The 22,890-nt window shown below is 42.0% G+C and overlaps 1 protein-coding gene and 1 pseudogene across 1 annotated transcript in view; one reads left to right on the top strand and one right to left on the bottom strand.

Moving 5' to 3' along the window:
- NDUFB11 (NADH:ubiquinone oxidoreductase subunit B11) overlaps positions 1-18,943 on the top strand; it is a 188,026-nt gene extending 169,083 nt beyond the window's left edge. Inside the window, exon 3 of the mRNA XM_068112910.2 lies at positions 18,443-18,943. Coding sequence (XP_067969011.1) covers positions 18,443-18,605 — 163 coding nt within the window. The 3' untranslated portion in view covers positions 18,606-18,943. The remainder of the gene's footprint in view (positions 1-18,442) is intronic.
- Positions 18,944-19,771: 828 nt separating this feature from the next.
- LOC137425924 (ATP synthase F(1) complex catalytic subunit beta, mitochondrial pseudogene) lies at positions 19,772-20,586 on the bottom strand (annotated as a pseudogene).
- Positions 20,587-22,890: the final 2,304 nt, after the last annotated feature.

Genomic DNA, 22,890 nt, shown 5'->3' with positions numbered 1-22,890 from the left:
GTCTCCTCATTAAAAAACGATCTTGCTTCGCAACGCAAACCAATGATGACGTCATCACTGCACGTTGGAATCTACTGCTATGGAACACTGCTCAACAACTACTGGAGATTGTAATAACACAAGTAAAAATAAAATTAATCAAATTGAATGAGAACATCAGCCAAAAGAAGGAGAAGATGTGGAAGAATGTGAATCCTGGACAATACCACCACATAATGTGCTCATTCAATGATAAGCTAATGGCTGCTAAACACGACATTGTTAAAGTTAAGGAAAGGAAACTTAAACGTGATGAAATGTTATGCAAGCATATAAAACCATCTCAAGAGAATACACCCATTGCAAACAATAACCAGGTAACTCCAACCACCACTCCCAACCACTTTTCTCCAACCACTTCTGACCAACCACTACAACCACTTCCAACCACTTCTCCACCAATTCAACCACTCCATCTTCAACCACCCCAACCACTCCAACCACTTCCAACCACTTCTCAAACCACTTCTGACCAACTTAAGCATAAACACAAAAATCGACATTATCGTAAAAAACAATACACAAACCGCAGACATCATTACATGCAGAACCGTTCCTCCATGGAAATGAACACAGCTGAGGTTGAAAATAGTCAAACCAACAACAATAGAACTTCTACTGCAACCAAACTTGTAGATCTACCTAAACTCGGGATCATCAATCTTTCCAATCATTCCCTCAGTGAGGCGGAAATAAACCTGCTCTCTAAGGGTTTAAAATTTTGCCCAATCGCTCCACAAATAGACCAATTACAATTGAAAGAAGATTTAAAAGATTTCTGTAGGCGAATGACATTAAAGGCACACTTTGCTAAAGTACACCCAGCACCATCAACGCCACAACAAACAACACCAACAACCACGCATACAATCACATTCACCGATACTAATACACCACAACTCACTTTACCTAAACCAAAAAGCACCTGGACACCACGTGTTGACAATCCATATCTACATGTCTATATGGAACAAGTGAGCAATGAAATTGAAAAGGTGGCACAAAAATATAATTGTTCCAGACATAAGGACAATCTTACAAAGGCAGAGCGAAGAGCACTTCACAATCTCCAAAACAATGAAAAGATAGTCATAAAGCCAGCAGATAAAGGTACTGGCATTGTCATTATGTCGACTACCGATTACGTTGCAGAAGGTAATCGTCAACTACATAGTGATACTTACAAAGAGCTCCCATCCGACCCTACCCTTTTACATCTTGAAGAGGTTAAAAAGGTAGTAGATTCTATTCGGGTGGATAAAACCATCAAATCTCGCTTGGTTCCGAAAGATCCTCATTGCCCTAACCTTTATTTTCTTCCTAAAATACACAAGGTAAACAATCCAGGTAGACCAATCGTATCTGGCTGCACATGTCCAACTGTTCTCATATCAAAATTTGTTGACTGTCATTTACGTCCTCTCGTGTTGAAGCTCTCCTCATACCTCAAGGACACAACCGGTTTTCTGACCCACATCCAAGGATTGAACAGAATATACTCACCTTTCAACTCCCAAACCATTTTAGTCACAGCAGATGTTACATCCCTCTACACTAATATTCCACATTCAGAAGGCCTGTCTGCATGCCGCAAAGCCCTCGATACACGACAAGTCCCAATGCCACCTACTCAAGACCTTATGCGCCTATTAGAACTGACACTCAAACTGAATAATTTCCAATTCAACGGACAACATTACATTCAAACTCAAGGTACCGCTATGGGTACCCCTGTTGCACCATCGTACGCTAACATCTTCATGGGAATGATAGAGGCCAAGATCAATGCACAACCTCATCACGGAATCTTGGAAAAATCCTGGGTACGTTATATTGATGACATCCAGTTCATCTGGTCAAAATCCCCCCGTAGTCTCACCCAATTCCAAAATGAATTAAATTTGATTCATCCGACCATCAAGTTCACATTCGACAGCTCACAGTCTGAAGTTCACTTTCTAGACACATCACTCACGTTTCAAAATAACAGACTCGAAACAGAACTATACACCAAACCAACAGACACTCACTCTTACCTTCTCCCTTCTTCATCTCATCCTAAACATACAATTGCAAGCATACCATACAGTCAAGCACTCAGAGTAAGACGCATTTGCTCAACAAAAATGGCAGAAGAAACTTCTCTCTGCCAATTAGAAACACACTTCATTGCAAGAAACTATGACCCTCACTCTGTGCAAGAAGCAATAACCCGAGCAAAACACATACCGAGAGCAGACCTTCTGACTTACAAACCCAAACCTGCAACTAACCGTGTCCCACTGGTAACCACCTACTCTGCTACCTCATCCCAATTGCCAAGTATTCTGAATAAGGCCCTTCCTCTCCTCCATCAATCAGAAACACTCGGCACCACATTTCCTCAACCTCCACTAACATCATTTCGACGTGGTCGGACACTCAGGGACCTCTTGGTAAAAGCAAAGCACCCACAGCCCCACAACAAAGAAACTAGGATCCCTGGCTTCTATAAATGCACAGCAAACAAATGCATTATTCACAAGCATTTACTAGAAGGAAACAAATTCTGTAGTTCTAGCACTGGACAAAAATTCCCCATCACCTCCTATATGAACTGCAAATCTACATGGGTCATATACCTAATCACTTGCCAAAAGTGCACCAAACAATATGTTGGAAAAACTGAAAATACACTCTACACACGATTTAATAACACCCGGTCAGAAATCAATAACTTCCACACCAGTCAGGGCAAATCTCTACCTTACACGATACACTTTAATCAACCGGATCACTCTATAAATGACATTCAGATCTCTGCCATTGAATCAATCACAAATCGATCACACACCACGATTCTGAAACGTGAGTCCTTTTGGATACACAAACTTCGGACAAAAGTCCCTCATGGCATAAATTTTGATGACTAAAGCATGTTCCAACATCAACCCAATCAAATTGTTAACCGTAACCCATTCATTCATTCATTCATTCATTCATCATTCATTCATTCATTCATTCTACCTTTATATGTCATTTATATAAATATATAAATATATTATATGAATATAAATGGGATATGAATATATGCTTGTGTGTTTATGTATGTATATCTCTATATTTGTATATGCACGTGCACCCTAACTGTAACGCAAATGGTCACTTCCGTTGAACTTGGGGCTGGTGAGTGAACTTTGGCGTGGCTCTTCCTTCTGTATGCATTTTCTCCACACATCACACATCTCACACACATATCACCATACATACTTGACTGATATACATGCATGCTGTTTTTGTAGACTCAGAAGAAGACCTTTGTTGGTCGAAAGCTTGTCGACAATTAAAGATCGACGTCCTGAAGCTACGTCCGCGTCTTATTTAATCTAACGATTATAGATAGATATATATATATATATATATATATATATATATATATATATACTAGCAGAAGTACCCGGCATTGCCGCGCGGGGGCGGGGAGGGAAGGGGGAAGGGAAGGGGAGGGGAGGGGAACGGGGGGGGAGGGGAGGAGAGGGGGGGAGGGGAGGAGAGGGGGGGGGGAGGGGAGGAGAGGGGGGGGAGGGGAGGAGAGGGGGAGAGGGGAGAAGAGGGGGAGGGGGAGGGGGAGAAGGGGGGGGATGGGGAGTGGAGGGGAGAAGCGGAGGGGGGTAGGGGAGAAGGGGTAGGGTGGAGGAGGGAGTGGGAGGGGGGAGGGGAGGGGGAGGGGGGAGTCAAGTCGGAAGTCATTGTCGTCAATTGAATGTTGCATTTATTTTTTATTCCCTGTCAAATGGCATTGGTCCCACATTCCGAACCCGGAAGTCGGAAGTCATTGTCGTCAAATATATGTTTCACTCTCTGTCACATGCCGTTGGTCCCATGTCAATCGGATGAAGTTGAAAAATTAACGTTACGAAGTTTCTCTGGGACGTACTGATTCCGAATATGAAGTTGAAAAATTAACGTTCCGAAATACGCTGATGACGTCATAATTTTATAACGCGAAGTTTTTTAAATTTTAAGGTGTGCTGTAGTTGCTCTGAGACGTACTGATTCCGAATATGCCTTTGGTTTTGCTCTGCGATGAGTAGTTCTCGAGTTATAAGAGGACAAACAAACAAACATACTTTACTGCTTTATTTATATATATATATATATATATATATATACGTATATATGTATATATATATATATATATATATACGTATATATATATATATATATATATATATATATATATATATATATATATCTTCTATGGGTCTACGCTATCCTGTCTGTCCTTTTGCTTACTGTCAGTTTAGAAGAAAAATCATATTTTGCCGTTTCTGAGACCATTGTGAGTATTTGTTCCAATAACCGTTTGGACACTGCTCGTAAAGTGCGCTCATATGTACAAATGCTTTTTTGGTGAAATGGATATCGCATTACATGTTCTCTCCATTATATATATTTTTTCAATTTATTTCCCTTTTACGATTCTACAAATTTTCTCTGCTGCTGATCATACTCGTGTTCCCGGCACATTATGGAGTTTGTTTTCTTGTAAGTCATTTTAAAATTTTGGGGCGTGTCGGGTTGCTTCACTTTTGAGGTTATTTTGAGCTGTGATGTTTTAAAACTGGTTATCTATTTAATTAATTAATCTGTTTAATTGATCACTACTGGTCTTTCATGCGGAGTTGGTGAGAAGATACTATGCTTTTTAACTTTTACATCTTTTATTTATTCTCCCTCTTTCTCTGAAATACAACTTGTGTTCTGTTTAGATTTTACAGGGTGATATTAAAGTCTACTTACCTCTCCACCCCCAGTAAAGCATTTGTTCTTGAACTATTTTAATATACAGGTTTTATTGTGTAATACTTACAATAAAATTAATCTGTCATTGTATCTGTATGATGGAGTGCATATAACGTGCTGTTTTTTTGTTGTAGTTAATCTTTATAATTATGATGCATTGTTTTTCTGTCAATCCCTTAAATCATTAAAGTTTGGCTGAGTTATCTTAAGGTTTGAAGAACGTCTTATTACCTCTACCACCGAAGGTGGATGGAGGTTATGTTTTCACCCCTGTATATCTGTCTGTTTGTTTGTCTGTGAACAAGATATCTCAAAAAGTTGTGGACGGTTTCGGACGAAATTTGGTGGAGAGGTAGCGTGTGTGACAAGGACTAAATGATTAGATTTCGATCAAGATCCGGATCCGGCTATTGTAATTTTTAAGTGATTCTTCACCATTGAGTGATGGAGATAACTAAAAAAAGTTACGTGGAAACTTGGTGGATGAGTTGGTTAGGTGACAAGAACAAGCCGATAAGACTGTTTCAGGTCCGAATCAAGATCCGGCCTATCAGTGGGATACAAAACATGAACTGTTCAGCCTGGTCGTGGTTTGCACTCTACCGAGTGTCGTTCTAGTTTGTTGTGAAATGGTAATATTCCTTCAGTCCTATTCCAGTGGAATTTTTAATGGTTTTAATGTTACTGTTATTGAGGCTCATGGAACAACATATTTTAAATGCTTATTCATAAATATATTATAATGGTGATTATACAAGGCATGATAATTATAGTTCCTCCATAATTGTCCCCACACTTTTTGAAAAGCAAACAAACGGGGGATATTGTAATCGACTATGTATGTCTGTCCATCAATCACCTATCTTCTAAACAGTTGGGCAGAAATTCACCAACGCATGGCACGAAGGTGCAAGTCTGCAAGACCATGCCCCCAGGGGCGGAGTTAAAAGATCAAACAACAAAAATGCAAATACTGGCACATTTTTAAACATTAAAAAAATTATACATGGTATATGCAATCAACAATTGGGGGGAACATGATATATATTTTTTTAAATTTGGATTTGACTCCTGGTTCAGACCCCTGGGGATGCAAATGTGGGTCAAGACACTGTCAAGGGTCAGGGATCAAGAGGGAAAAATATTTAACTCAAAATTTGATATTGGGTCAATCCTGGTGGAACTTTTTGCCATATTTCAACTTTGCTTTCGGTGGAAAGCGTGGGCATTTGTGATTGGTGCCATCGGCTTCACTCATGTTGTATTTATTAATGGAAAACACTAAATAAAGGATTGTGCAGTTGTTCCAAAAAGACCTGGACAACTGTGGTTATTCATATATTTAGTACCACAAATGATACAACGATACCCTTTGTTTATATGATACAGAAACTCATAAAGTTTTCTTTATTTTCAGCTTTGGTGGTTTAATGTAAAATAAAATGGTGACTCCACAGGAGAAAGCTCGGTGTCAAATGGTTCATTGAGACGTGATCCGACATGCAAGTTCAGTGTAATTTCCGTACAAGATATGGAAGGAATCTGCCATCGCAGACAAGTATCAGAGAGTGGTACAAGGGGTTTAAGGAGACTTGAAATTGTCAGAAATAGAAAAGTTCTCCCTTATTGGACCTTAGTCGTTCTAGCCGTCCTGAATGGAAAGATTCCAGGTGGCTGGATTGACTGAGACAGACCAACTGCCTGGCCGCCATGATCACCAGATATAACACTACTCCCCCCCTCCCCCTTGATTTTTTTTCTGTGGGGGTTTGTCAAATATGTTGTCTACAACACGAAGGTGGCAAACCTGCAGGATCGTCATTCTCGGATCACATCTGCATGCAAACATGCTGAGCCGAACATGGCAATAACTTTTGTACCACCTTGATGTCCTGCGTGCGACAAACGAAGGTCATATTGAAGTGTATTGATGGTATGCACAAAACTTTGAGTTTCTGTATCATATAAACCAAAGGTTATCATTGTATCATTTGTGGTTCAAATTATATTAACAACCAAAGTTGTCCCGGTCTTTTTGGAACACCATGTATTCACATTTCCATCTAGCAAAGTGTTGCACTCAAATCCATCGAGACGACAGCTTATATTAATTAGAACTCCGCATTCAAGACTTGGACACGTGTTCTTCATTTATAAATCTCCACCGGATCCTCCTTGAAATATGAAGACTGCCCACTCACTTGCTTACATTGTCCTCTCAACTTCTGGAGTTATTAGTTCTGCTCAATGGCAAAGAAAAAACATGATACATCCCACTCAGCATATGGCAGGTCATTATTATGATATTCCTTCGGACTCGTTGAGCACTTGGTGGGTGGCTGTGAATGAACTAAAGCCATTTTTAATGTAGAGGATGTTAAGTGAAAGAAATAGTATACATGTATCTCAATCGAAACATAATTATAATACTACATGCAGTATCATTGATGCGGATGTGTGTGTCCACCACCTTGTGACAACAAGGAGCTAAAACATCCATAGCAGTGCTTTTAAGGAGGATTTTGATCAGAGGTCTAAACTTCTTGAAATTCGGTGATTTTTGTTTTCAGCAATCTTGTCCTCTCCATGCACTGAGGCACCATTAATCTGTTGGTGTGTTTTTTTCATTGCATAACCATAGGTTTCGTGACTTTTTATTTGCATTTCAAATCATCCCAGTGTGTTTAAGATGGCAAATAACAGTTTACACTTATGATAATTTTTGCAATAAATAAAGTAATAAATTTTTAAATGCCGTAACTGCAAAGTGGAAAACACAAAAGTGCGACTAACCTGGGCTTTATCAATAAAGTTGAAGGTTCAAAGTCAAACATTTCTCCTGCACTTACCTGATTTTTTTTTCCCATGCTACTTTGTGATTTTTTTAAATAGAAAAATCATGGATATGTGCAGTGAGCAACAATATAATTAAATGTCAATACTAGCTCATGTGAATTGGACCATGGGGAGGAAAGGGGAGAGGGTGCAAGACCAGAAACGAGGTGGTCGAAAATAGGCCACCAACCTGTGTGTGTTGTGAGAGTAACAGGCCCAGAGATCCAGCTTCGTCATGGGACATTTCATTGATTTTGAGGACCTTTGTTTTCAGGGCATCCAGAAGTTTGTGGCGTGAGGCAGAGGCGCCATCTCAAAACTGAGAGCATCACATCGAGCTGCAGATGAAGGCCTTGTAAGCTGATAAAAGTTCAGATTTGCCAAGGCAAGACCATGACATGTAATGGAGGATACCCAGTCGCTGGCTGGCTTTGGATTCCATCTTGGATATATGGTTTGCCCCAAGAACTATCATGACTAATGTTGAGGCCCAAAACTTTAAGTCATTAAACTTCTGCAAGAGGTTTATTAAGAAAGATGATGCGAGGGTTTGCCAGACAAAGTGAGTCTGAATTTGCCAGACAGAATAAGAGTCTGAACTTGCCAGACAAAGTAAGAATCTGTATGATTCTGAAGTGCAAATAAAATATAAGGGCTTAAAAGAAATAACAGTTCAAGGTCTGTGCCGGGGAAAATAACAATTAATTGTCTGATGGATAATAATTTATTGAAACAAGGATAAAAAAATTTAAACTGCTTATGGGAGAAATAGAATGAGTTTTGGAGAGACAGAGTGAGAGTTGTAATAAGAGACAGAACAACAACAACAACAACAGGCATTTTAAGGCCATTTTCCCTGCTAGAGCGGGCCCCATGACAATCTTCTCCATTTTGCCCTATTTTCTGCATCTCCCCTTGTTAACCCCCTTGCCCGCATTTCTTCTTCCACCACCTTTAGCCAAGTCTTTCTCGGTCTTCCCCGTCCTCTACTTCCTTCTACATTCATTTCCATCATTCTTCTCAACCAGTCACTTTCATCCTTCCTCAACACATGACCAAACCATCTCAACCTGTTTCTCTTCACAGCATCCATCACAGGCTCTATTCCCTTCATTTGTCTTCCTCTCTCTCAACGATACTCCACACATCCACCGAACCATTCGCATTTCCACCCTTTCCAGCCTTCGTTGCTGCTCTACGTTCATTACCCATGTCTCGCTCCCATAAATCATAACACTTCTCACACATGCAGCATACACCTTTCCCTTCAGCTTCAACGACACTCCCCTCCTCATCAGCACGCCACTCAGTTCCCAAAACTTCTTCCATGCACATCTCACTCCAGCAACTGTTGCTGAGTCTGATCCACCTTCTCCATTCAACATGTCTCCTAGGTAGCAAAATGTTTTCACACCTTTCAGCTTCACGCTGTCTCCAAGATCCAACTCAACATTTCCTCCATCTGCAGCTCCCTCCGTGCACACCTTACACTTGAATGTAGCTGCCACACTGGTTAATGACCCTCTCAGACCACTACATTTTTGATGACCCACTCTGCGCACATTGTACATTGAATGGAGTTCACTCCGACACCCTTCCTGCACACAGCACACGGCCACTTCCCAGTTCTTTCCACCTCACCACATGCTTTACCACTTGCCATCACCTTCGTTTTTCCGATATTCACCTTGAGACCTTTTGTCTCCATACATTCCTTCCACTTGTTCATCTTCTCCTTCAGTCCATACATAATAAGAGACAGAACCCTTGGAATAAATCTTTCAACCCTGACCAAATTCTTCTACTGATTCTGCAGAGAGGGCAGAAGTTGCTGCTTGCCTTTCTGAAGGATGAGGATACAGGGGTACAGGGTAGGTAAATGACCAAAGAGATGAGTCAGATTTTCCAGAGAATCGGAAGGATTGTTGATGAAGACTAGGAACATGACTGGGCCAAAGACACTGCCTTGGGGCACCTTGTGCTGCCGTTGAGTGAATGAAGTCGGTAAGCTTTGAGACAAGCTTGCCTTTGATGCTGCAGCAGGCAAAGAGTTTGGAGATCAAGGTGTGGTGTGCTAGACTGTATCAAATGCTTGAGATATGGCCAGAGAGACTACCCTGATTTATTGTCTGATATTGAGAACCAACATACTTTGGGGAAGTAAAATCAGCATGTCCAGGGTGGAGTGATTGGGTCTGAATACAAACCGAATGTCTGAGATTAGGCTGTTCGAGAAAACGAAGGATTTGCAAGAAGATCTAGTTTTATGCCATGTTTGTGTACTGCAATGATTCTAAGTTGATTGAAGGTGGCCTAGAGCAAATGATAGGGTAAACAAAGCAGAAAATGTATATACAAGGGTAGTAGAACAGGTGCGCTTACGATACCGTGTCGTCCTATTGCAGATTCCGAGTCGAGGGTTGTCAGAAATTTCTCAGATGAGAAAGACAATGTCTAAGAGCAGTTGAGTACAAGGCAGAAGACTAGGTATTGAGAGTGAAGGGTTGGGTCGTCGAGATTTGTAAGAAAACACAGAATTGAGGCATTCGGCCTACTCATGAGCATAGTCAGCTGTGGTGCCATTTGAAGTTGGGTAAGGGATGGGGAAGGAAGCATGCACGCTCCAGAGAGATTTGTCAAGCGCCACCAGGTCTTTGAAGAACGAGACGAATTTCAAAGTTCAGCCATGAGGTTGGTTTGATGTTGATTTCTGGCTCTCCTGTGAGTGGACACAAACTTGTAGCGGGCTTTGTGGAATTATTTGTGTTTGCCTTTCAGGAAGAGAAGGGAAGTTGTTTTGAAGACAACATTAAATCTAAGACACAGTAGTGAAATCTCCGTGATGATTCTGAAAGAACCACCAAATAAATGCCATGTGAGGGAACTTAAGAACCACTTTAAAAATGATTGTATCTGGATCCATATGTTCACCAAAATCCAATAATGTCGCTCTTGTCGCACACCCAACCTGTCCACCAAATTTCATCCAAATCAATCCACAACCTTTTGAGTTATCCTGCTTACAAACAAACAGACATACAGGGGTGAAAACATAACCTTCATCCATCTTAGGTGGTGGAGGTAATAAAGAGCAAAAGAGAGTAAAATGAACAAAAGGAAAAGAAAAAGCAAGAATTGGAATGAATAAAAAGAAATGTGAAAAAGTAAATATGAAGTGTGAAAGGTCAAAGATGTTGCGAAGACACCAGATAGATAGATTTCAGCAGTAACTGCAGAATTCTCATACGCAACAATGAACAAGAAAGAGCAATCAGAGATTCCAGACCATTGCCAGGATGTTTTCAGTGGTTTTTAAGGCTTTTGTGTTAAAAACAAATATGGCGGCCGAACCACGTGACCAATAACCATCAATTTTTTTCCATGCAGCACTTTCAGAGGGATAGAGGTGCAAAGTTTTTCGGTTTTTCCAAGATGGCGGCTGAACCACGTGACCTATGACGTCATAAAAAATTCTCCACTAATTTATCCCTAGATGACGCTCAATAAATTCAATCTTGATCGGATGAAGTTTTGTACTTGTCGAATTTTGACGTCATAATGGAGGCACCTACGACATCATCATTAACATGTTTTATTCCCCATGGAGAGTTCTTTACAATGAGCCATTTCTCAATTTTTTCTATGTGGCTCTTTCCGGGATATAGAGGTGCAAAGATTTTCGGTTTTTCCAAGATGGCGCCCACACCACGTGACCTATGACATCATAATTATCATTAAAAAATTATTCAGGAGGAGGTGCACCGATGACGACAATTTCCTGTCAATCGGACCAACGGTTGCAGAGAAAATCATATTTATTCTGTGCGGACAAACAAACAGACGAACTGACTCAAATGCAATACCCTCTCCTCTGGCGAGGGTAACTAGAAAGCATCTGAAAATGCAACGCCTATACTCTTCCGCTTTGTATTCAGATGACTTCTTCCATATTCTAAACATGATGAAAACAGCTTTAAATAAATAGCACCGCAAAGTGGGCGTAACCCCTCAGCCCATGCATGGTGGAAACCAATTTCAAGATGGCTGCCATAGCGGCCATATTGAAAATCGCAGCGCGACCATTTTCGAAAGGAACCTTCCTCTACTCAACCCCAACACAGACTGCAAAAATTGATTTAATTGGACAAGCCGTTCTCCTTGAAATTGACGGAAACCAAAAGTTGACGGACGCCTGGGCGACACCCGTGACGACAATACCCCTTAGCCCAATTTGGGCTGAGGTGAAAAGCATACAAAAAATTTACGATTTTAGGTGATCTTGACCATCGATCTCAAAAGCAATATGCTTCAGTGACCAAATATGCAAACCCTGCTCAAATTTCATGTCAATCAGGTGCAAATTGATGATTTTATGCAACCTTGACCATTGACCCTTTAATCTAAAAAAAATAATCAGCTTCTCACTTTTGGTTAGTGAACCTTTTCAGTGACCCAATATGCAAATTCTTTAAATTTCAGGCCAATTGCATGAAAATTGAAGATTTTATGCGATGCTTATCTTTAACCGAGCTGTTAGGGTTGAAAATTGCAATGTTGGTGAAAATTTGATAATAGCTGAAATAGTAAAAAAAAGTTTTGACCCAGAAAGACACACAGGAGTGATTGGGTATATACTGTCCTGTCCGTAGCTGTTAAAGACCAGCCTTGGACATATAGCCGGACGGTCTTACTCCCAAGGCGCGAGCCTGAAAATTGGCGGTACTTTTGTCGCACGTGGGACGGAAGGCAGCGAGGTGTTTATCTGAACGGAGCACATGGGTTTATACCGAAACCACAACACATGCAAACATGACCAAGAAAATTCAACAATAATGATTTTATGAAAATAAATCCAAGACGAAAATGTCAAAATTAATGTTGAAGTAAAAACTAAAATTCTAATTGAGGTACCTCACATGCAGACTCAAATACATACACAAAAATAAAGGTAAATTTAAAGAAAATCCCCCCTTTTTGCCAGCACTCAGCTTTGGCCTCAACGAGGACTATTAGGAGCTTGGCGGCTGTTGAAACACTGGTGAGATCGGTCGACGAAAGGACCATGCGTCAAAGCACCCCAAAATGGTGCCGGTCAATCAAGCGAGCGCTGTGGATGTGGATGAGCTGTGAAGCAGCAGCCAAAAACGTCGTCCTCTCAATTCCTGGCCAGCAAGCACAATGTGGCTCCCAGCTACCCCGAAGAGCACCACGGACCAGCAACACCTCCTCCTCCGACTTTGCCAAAGTTCCCAAAGAAGTTCCAAAAGCTTTCCTCAAAAGCGCACACCCTATCTCCCAAATGCAAGAACCAACCGAGGCACCCGAGAGAGACGCGCTCTTCTTCCCCTCACTCCCTCTCGAAGCTTCTTGCTCTCACTGATCCTGATCAATCGCAAGCTCATGGGCGTGGCCTGCTGGCTCTGCTCCTCCACGCTCCTCGTACCACTCTGAAGGCATGGCCTGTCAGCTTTGCTTGGCGTGAGTGTTCAAGAAGGCGTGGCTTACTTGCCGATCGGCAATGTCCGGGTACCGTCGGCGGTTGTGATGGTTTAATGGAGGTTTTGCATGGCTGGCCTTGTAAATGTAAAACATAACGGAAAGCGACAAAGGGAAATCACATACTGGGGAAAACTAACCTTGAGCCCTAACCAGTTAGCACAGCTTCACCCCACGTGTGAAGACACATAAACAATCTTAAGCTACAGTTTCCCTACTTAAATACATCGAGATGTCTCCTACGCATCCACGGTCCATGCTATAACTATACAATCCTATATTTACTATGGGATTCCTCCATCTACCCCCACAAACATAACAATATTTATGCCAGGCTGGACAGTTTACGTTTTGTATCCCACTGATAGGCCGGATCTGGATCTTTACCAAAATCGAATCGATTCGTCTATGTCACACACTCAACCTGTCAACCAAATTTCGTCTAAGTCCATGCATAACATTTTCAGATATCCTGCTCACATTGAGACAAACAGGCAGGAGTGAAAACATAACGTCCACCCACCTTGGGTGGTGGAGGTAATATATGACATGGATCCACAGCGACATAATGCTTTTTTCAGCATTGGATCGTCATTCTTGCCCTACAGAAAGTCCTTTCCAGATTGATTGGTAAACAGATGGATGGATAAATCATAGAATTGTTCAACTTCACGTGATACACATGAATTGCTAACCAAATATATTTATTTTCAATAACACTGAGGAATCCATCAGAGGCCGACTGGTAAAGGTAAACGTCAAATTCACTCGATCGGAGACATTCCGCCAATCATCAATCCCTTTCCCATAGGCCCTGCAGGCCATCCAGAGTGGACCTCAAACAAAAGTTGAGCCGACATCCGTGAGATGTACCACGCCGTGTACATTTGGCTGCTAACTTATCATTTTGAGGTTATCACAGTGTTGAGATTCAAACCAGGAACCTTTGTATTACATGAACGAATGTCATGTTTTTGCACATGGATGGAAAATGGCCAAATATTGGAATGTTGAGATACGTGATGTTCTTCTATAAACGAGTAAAATGAAATGTAAAAAAGGCGTGCGTGCAGCCCTCCACAGGATGGAATACAAAATGTTTTTGTTTGTGTTATGTGCAAACCACAGGAGCATTGTGGATGTGATTATTTACCTGCAGATTAATGACAGATTGGTTGATTTTATTTAATTATTTTTTTAGCATGAGCAAGCATTATAACTACAAGGTGACACAAGCATTCTCGATCCGGAATACATTTTGTGCACACCAACCCTTACCCTCTCCCCTCCTCAAACCCCCACCTTAATTTTTCTGCACTTTAGGGCCATCTACAAGTTTGTCTGTAAAAAGGAGGGATGAAGGGGTGGTAGAATTGAGGAATAAATGTGGATGAGAGTTAGGAATTTGGTGATCCTCCTTCTTGTGCTGTCGGGCATATCAAGCTTCCGATGCAATTTCATTGGCCAGGGCCAAAGTCCTGAAGAGGTCACCACACCGGTGCAGAATGTTCGATTGGCTCGCTCGCCGCAAGCTGGTACTCATTTTGGCAACCTCGGAAGAGTGACTGACTTATTCATTTTGGCATGGCTGGAATTTCAACTCAGGATCTTAAGATCCTAAGTCAACCACCTTAACTGTTAAGCCACCACCATGTTTATACTTGGGAAGGAGGAGACGAAAAATAGTTTGAAGCCAGGTAATGAGTATGTGTATGACACTTTGGGGAAGGATCATTCAAATCCCACCACTTGTTAAATCCCAGATGGGCAGAGGGCAAATCCTGAGGCCCAGAACAGGAAATTGTTGTTTTGAATGTTTCTGTAACATACTTCACTAGCTTTAGCAATCTCTTCTTGTTTGTTTGTCAAATCCCAAGGTTATGCTGCAAATTGACCAGGCCTCAAACGGTCCACGAAGCTGGGCCATGAATTTCCGGATAAAATACCCCTCATGTGGGACACCGAGTTCAACAGAATAAAGTTTGGCAAATGTTGCTACGCAAGAAGAGATCTACAGTGCATTCAGAAAGTATTCAGACCCCTTCACTTTTTCACATTTTGTTATGTTGCAGCCTTATGCTGTAATCGTTTAAATTCATTTTTTTCCCTCATCAATCTACACTCAATACCCCATAATGACAAAGAGAAAACAGGATTTTAGAAAGTTTTGCAAATTTATTAAAAAGAAAAAAACTGAAATATCACATTTACATAAGTATTCATACCCTTTGCTATGACACTTGAAATTTAGCCCATGTGCCTCATTTCTCTTGATCATCTTTGAGATGTTTCCACACCTTGATTGGAGTCCACCTGTGGTAAATTCAATTCCTTGGACATGATTTGGAAAGGCACACACCTGTCTATATAAGGTCTCACAGCTGACTGCAAATCAGAGCAAAAACCAAGCCATGAGGTCGAAAGAACTGCCTGCAGAGCTCAGAGACAGGATTGTGTCGAGGCAAAGATCTGGGGAAGCCTACAAAAATTTTTTTGCTGCATTGAAGGTTCCCAAGAGCACAGTGGCCTCCATAATTCTTAAATGGAAGAAGTTTCGAACAACCAGGACCCTTCCTAGAGCTGGCCGCCCGGCCAAACTGAGCAATCGGGGGAGAAGGGCCTTGGTAAGAGAGGTGACCAGGAACCCGATGGTCACTGGCTGAGCTCCAGAGATCCTGTGTGGAGATGGGAGAAACTTCCAGAAGGACAACCATCGCTGCAACACTCCACCGATCTGGGCTTTATGGCAGAGTGGCCTGACGGAAGGCTCTCCTCAGTGAAATACACATGAAAGCCCGCTTGGAGTTTGCAAAAAAGCACCCAAAGGACCCTCAGACTGTGAGAAACAAGATTCTGTGGGCTTTCATGTGGTGTCCAAGAGGGAAGATTAAAATGCTGGCTCCAGACTTCCTCTTCGGTGTTGTTGTCTCTGTTATTATAAGAAGACCTCCACGTCAGTGTTTAACTCTTAACTGTTCAAAAACGCATTTGTAATCATAGTGCATGAAATGGCTTTTAGCACCACTAATAGTATATGGCTGGAATATTGTACCGGGTGTCCTGTTGTCTGTCCTCAGCGAGCACATAACCTGCATTATGTTACAGGTAGGTAACTGTGAAGGCCACAAGTTGACTGCACTATACGGAACAGCGTGTAGCAGTGTGAATGGCACACACACACACACACACACACACACACACACACACACACACACACACACACACACACACACACACACACGTTAAACTATTAGAGTTGTAATTTATTTGTGTGAGCTCATGTACTTGTCTGTCATTTCTTGTCTTCGTGGTGGTTTTGTCGTGAATACAAACGGCACGTTGTACCAGGTGGCCCATTTATCTATCCACAATTTGAACCCCCTACAATTGTTTTGCTAACAAAATCAAACGTTTTTTTTTTTACAAGATGTTAATACATATTTCAAGTGTTTATGATACAAACTTTTATTGAAATCGGATGTATAGAAAATTAGTTATAAATTTCGACATGATTTCCATAATTTTCAAGCAATGTGTGCAACCTTTCGCAGTACTCCGAATCCACTTCCTGTTGCATTCCAACTGTCATTTCCCCAAAAGCTGCTTCAATCCGCTCTTTCAGGTCTTGAACGTTCTCTGGTTGATTTTCGTAAAACTTTGTTTCGTATAATCTTGAAATATGTCTCAATACACTGTAAAAAAAATTAGTTTGATGATTTTTTAAACTCAACTGGACTATGTCCAGCTGAGTTTTTGTCGACACCCAGTGTCCGTCGTCTGTCCGTCTGTCTGTCTGTCTGTCTGTTGTCTGTAAACAATTCAACGTCTACGCTCTAAAAGTCACAAATATTGATAAATTTTGATGAAACTTGTTTTGCAGCATCTTTAAGACATAAACTAGTTTGGGATTGCATTTGGGCGTTGCACGCACAAAAATGGGCGTGGCAGGGCGGCCATATTGAAAAATAAATTTTTGTCAATCTGGTACTTCCTAAGGTAGCTAGAAGGCTGAAACTTGGTGTGTAGACAGTATGTAACAAACCTCAACACATATGTTACGGGTTTTGATGATGTCCGAAAAATGACCTCGTCGTGACCTATGACATGACTTGACCCATAAACATCAGTTTGGACGACGTCCAAGCTCTAAAAGTCACAAATACTGATCAAATCTGATCGAACCTTCAACGTTACTGTACCTCTTTAGCACATATAAACTATATAGTTTGTGGTTCTATGATGCATATTCTAACCATATTGATATAGACCAGTTGAGTTCAGGTTCCCTGGTTTTTTTCTTAGCAATATAATTATTATTAGGGGTTCAAAATTGTGGATCGATAAATGAGCCACCCTGTACGTTTCATGACGAAACATCACTGTCTGGAATCCGTTGATGTCAGAAGAGTGTAAAAGTGGTGTACGTGGGGTAACACGTTACATGGACCAGCGTCTACGCTTGGCACGACTTGCAGCATCCATCATGGGCCGTAATTACATAATATCGGGTTAATTTTGTACTTCCTCAATTGCACCTTTTGCTAAAAGACATCAGAGCGATTTTTTGGATCCACAGTGTGAATTTGATGCAGAAATTGATGCCTGTGAAAACGCAACTTTTTTGAAGCTCGTCTTGAAAGCAAATTGGTTCATTTGGTGCATCTGTTGCCCTGGCAGTGCTTGTACATTTTTAATTGCTTCTGTTAGAATCGTACAGATTTGCTGTTAAGCATGTATTCTGCACATGTGTTGTAAGCAATTAAGGAAAGCAATGAAAATATTCTGAAAAGATGCTTCATTTGCTGCACAGATCTAGAGTTGGATACAGGTTGACAACAATGGGGCCTTTATTAGGGTTATGGGCAATTTGGCTGGTGTTGCATCATGCAGTGGCATGATATTGCTGCATGGTAGGTTTACAACTCCTAACTGAAGGGAAACTATTACCTAACCATTCAAATGAGGTGTGCCTTCACCTTTGCCCGGTAATTATACAGCTGCTGCTAATAACGTATCACTTGTTCAGGTGTGCAGAGGCCACTAATAAACCAACCTTGCCACAACCTCAACTATATCCTTATACGATACGACACATGTTATAGCAATCCCACAATATACGAGTACAATTGCTATAACATCGTGTAGCACACACAACTCTGCTCCTCACTTGTATTTCCATGCTTTCTTTACCTTGTGTGCAATTTTTGCCGTGTATTTGCCAACCTTGCTGCATCCCAATCCACGATGCACGTTCGTGACTACCTTTTCCTTGTGCACTCCCTGGCAGCAACTGCAACTGGGCACGACGTGAAGCGGAGCGCCTGGTGAAACAGCAAGAGGCCGCCGGCCTGCCTGCTATCAGCGAAGACATGTATGACAGAAACTCCATCATCTTACCACTACCTGGGGAGGTTGAAGCTTGGAAGCAAGAACACTTGACTCATTATTGAGGAACATCACAAGGCCGATCGACGGTTGTGGAGCTGGCTTTGTGATTGATCGGTTTCGGTTGATTTCAAGCCAGCCGTATCCATTTTCCTCCGGGCCCTTTGTTAATTATACTCACTTAAAACATCCCTTGCAAACACATCCTTGTTTGTGCTTTGTTTTGAATCTTTAGTTCCCTCAATGGTAAGATGCTTAAAGACTACTCGGGGCATTAACTCATTTTTTGGGGGAAAAAAATTCCTTCCTACCTATGCTCATTCGTTTTTGTGAATATCCACTTGTCACCTGAGGAATTGGTAACTTCTCTTCAAAATAAACCAGCTTGTTACCTACAGTACAAGTAACGGTCTTGTGGTCATTTTAAAAAGGTGGTACATTCGCTTGAAGGATCATCTATTACTAAAAGGAGAAGTGCCCATTACGCTTTTCTTCTGAAGGGTTCCTGCTGTTGTAGAATAACAAGAATGACCACAATGTGGTCACAACCTGCGACACTATATATACACACACACACAATATTTTGCCTCCTCTCTCCACTCACCTCCCTCATCCTTGTTCATCTCTCGGGGTCTTCACAATTTGGTTCAATATAAATTACGATTCTGAAGGACAGGTGTGTCTGGTTTCAGGCAACTAGTGCACCATCGCCGAACAGGAGCTGCAGGAAGGGTTATGTTATTATCCTCTGTGCGGTGTATAGATTAGTAGTAGATCTCGATTCGGCCCTCAATAATGTCAAGAGGTGTATTGAGTTAGCAAGTTTCTGCCCTCCCACTTATTCTGTGGTGATAAACCTTTTGTTCATAAAAACTTGTTCGCGGTCATTTGAGGTATGGGACTTTGTCATTAAAGGCGACAGAATTGCCTTTAAAAAAACCAGCAACAGGCCGATTGGCAAATATGGTCTATGGTCAATTGGGAATGGCCACACATAGGGCGCCATTCAAAAATTTACTTTACGCTATTTTTAGGGAGGTGCTTATGGGCTTCATTAAACCTTACTCTTTAATTGAACACTCCAACGAACAAAGCCAATGGAAATCGGATGCAACCAAGCCGGACAGTGTTTATTGCTTCTGTTAGACATTATGTCTGCAGCTCCTGTTCAAGGTTCAAAAGGATGTCAAGGCTTCACATGTTCAAACACAAACCACACGATCAGACAAAAAGAGTTTGTCTGCCAGTTTATTCGGAATCACAATGGGCTGGCATGTCAAGTGCAACAGATGGCATCTGTACAAACAAAACCTTCAAAAAGAAATGACAATTACAGGTGCTTGGTTAGGGCATGGTGGCTCAGCTTTGTTCCTCGGCTAGCTTTGCAGCCTTGGCGATAACGTCCTCAATCGGACCCACCAGGTAAAACGCGACTTCTGGCAGGTGATCCAACTCGCCTAACAAAATCATCTGGAAACCTTTTATAGTCTCAGCCAAAGGCACGAGCTTGCCGGCATGGCCCGTAAAAACCTCAGCAACCTGGAAGGGTTGAGACAGGAAGCGCTGGATTTTACGAGCACGAGAGACAGTCAGCTTATCCTCTTCAGAGAGCTCATCCATGCCGAGGATGGCAATGATGTCCTGCAAGGACTTGTAATCCTGCAGGATCTTCTGCACACCACGGGCAATGTCATAGTGCTCCTGCCCGACAATGTTGGGGTCCAAGATGCGGGAGGTAGAATCGAGAGGGTCCACCGCCGGATAGATGCCCAATTTCGCGATGGCTCGAGACAACACAGTGGTGGCATCCAGGTGAGCAAAGGTGGTTGCTGCAGCCGGGTCGGTCAAGTCGTCGGCTGGGACATAAATGGCCTGCACAGACGTGATGGAGCCTTTTTTAGTTGTCGTTATTCTCTCCTGCATGGTGCCCATGTCAGTGGCCAGGGTAGGCTGGTAACCCACAGCTGAGGGAATATGGCCAAGCAAGGCAGACACCTCAGAGCCGGCCTGCGTGAAGCGGAAAATGTTATTCTCTGTCTTGGACTCTCTCTATCTCTCTGTCTCTCTATCTCTGTGTGTCTCTCTCTCTCTCTATCTCTCTCTTTGTCTCTCCCTCTGTGTCTCTCCCTCTGTGTGTGTCTCTCTCTGTGTCTCTCTCTCTCTCCCTCTGTGTCTCTCTCTCTCTGTGTCTCTCTCTGTGTCTCTCTCTCTGTGTCTCTCTCTCTGTGTCTCTCTCTCTGTGTGTCTCTCTCTGTCTCTCTCTCTCTGTCTCTCTCTCTCTCTCTGTCTCTCTCTGTGTGTCTCTCTCTCTGTGTCTCTCTCTCTGTGTCTCTCTCTCTGTGTCTCTCTCTGTGTCTCTCTCTCTCTGTGTCTCTCTCTCTCTGTGTGTCTCTCTCTGTGTCTCTCTCTCTCTGTGTCTGTCTCTCTGTGTCTGTCTCTCTCTCTCTCCCTCTCTCCCCTCTCTCCCCCTCTCCCCTCTATCCCCTCTCTCCCCACTCTCCCCGCTCTCCCCTCTCCCTCTCCCTCTCTCCCCTCTCTCCCCTCTCTCCCTTTCTCTAACTCTGTCGTGGCCCTGACTTTGTGGATGCGTGTGTACACCATGCTGAATGTGCGGGATCTCTGGGTCGCTTCTGCGAGATCGATCAGCTGTCTCTGTGCCGCGGGCTTGTTTGATAGAACTGTCCAGGGCTATGCAACAATAGCAACAACAACAAGTATGTGTTGTAACATACTTTTTGTCACGCGTTTCACTTAATTTTGCACCCTCATTGAGACACACAGATAGTGTAATATGTTTGTGATCTGCAACATGCTGTCCTTTGGTTAAACCAGTCAGCAAAGTGAGGGTTCGGCACAGCTAGTACAGTTGGTGGGTCCTAGCCAAGGGCTATTCTCGCTATTTTGCCATTGCATTCCTAGCAGGCAATAACTCATCTACTCGTCGTGGAAGACACCTGTGTAGGATCTTTAGCACCTAACCACGACCATTGCTGGAAAATGTGTCCTCCGGCTTTATCCAATGGACGACGTCGCACACCTTCATGCATCCTTGTATGTGAAACACCAGTGTGACAGTTTATAGCTTGGTTGGGATTGAAAGCCAGGATATATGGATAAAAGTTGAGTGCGCATACCTCAAGGCTATTCTGCTGACCCCTCATTACCTCCACCACCAAAGGTGGACAGACGTTATGTTTTCACCAGTGTCTGTCTGAGCAGGATATCTCAAATTTATGGACGAATTCGGATAAAACTTGGACAAGTTGGATCTTGTGACGAGGACGAATCGATTAAATTTTGATTAAAATCCAGAGGCAGATGCATCCTATCAGTGAGTGGGTACAACATGTGAACCGTTCAGCTTTCCGGAGGTATGCGTTATAAATCTAGTTGTAGATAAATAGATGTTATAAACATTGTGACGTACGTTCTGTTGTTTCACAAGGGAATCTGTGGATGTCAGCCACTTCTTTTTTTTGCCTTTGTTTTTAGGACTTTCTTAGAATTGAACAAGACTAGCATTTCTGTCTGAGAGAGAGCACAGGAGAGCATAAAATTCACATTGCACAGTTATACCTAATGAGGGGCTTTTCATTCAGGTGTTTCCTATCAGTAACCTTGCAAATCTGCATATTATGATGAGTTTTAATGTCGACACTTGATATATTTTGCTTGTACAAACTTCCAGATCTGTTGTGTTTTGCTTATTTTATTTTGTTGAAAATGAGGATGTACGTTAAGCTAAAAGCATTCTAGTTTATGTTTTGTGGAGTAGCGTAATCAGAATAGTCCATTAACTGGTTGAGTGCTGAATTTTCCAGTATGTAATAGGAAAATATGGTATTTTTTTTCAGGCAAACTGAATAAAACGTCTATGTTGTTTATAAGGCAACTATAGGAGGCAACCCGACACTTGATTAGGAACAAGCAATACAGATAGTTGAATAATGAGGTGGGCTGCAATCGTGGGCAACATCAGGTCCCAGTGAGGCCACGATCATGACCAAGTGAGGTCACTGACGAGGTATGTGATGAAATACCACAATATCCTAATAAAGCAGAGCTGAATATACCTCCAAGCTTTATTGAGATGTTGAAGGCAATTTGACAACTAGAATAGCACTTGGAGAGAGCATACTCTCATCTCGCGCATTCATTCTGAACAAAAATGCAACCGTAAACTGAACACGCTACTATTATGGCCCATACACCCGTTTAATCCATTCACACTATTATGTCACATAGTTTATTGTCATGGGTTATGTACGATTGTCAGTCACAAAATTTAATTCTTCCCTCACCTCGGGTCATAGATCAGATGAATGAAGTTTCAGATATTTTTTTTGATAA

Source organism: Myxine glutinosa, chromosome 4 (genome assembly GCF_964187855.1).
Source record: "Myxine glutinosa chromosome 4, kmMyxGlut1.1, whole genome shotgun sequence".
Classification (NCBI taxonomy): Eukaryota; Metazoa; Chordata; class Myxini; order Myxiniformes; family Myxinidae; genus Myxine; species Myxine glutinosa.
The sequence above is the reverse complement of the archived record's forward strand: the minus strand, read 5'-3'. Positions and strand labels throughout refer to the sequence as shown.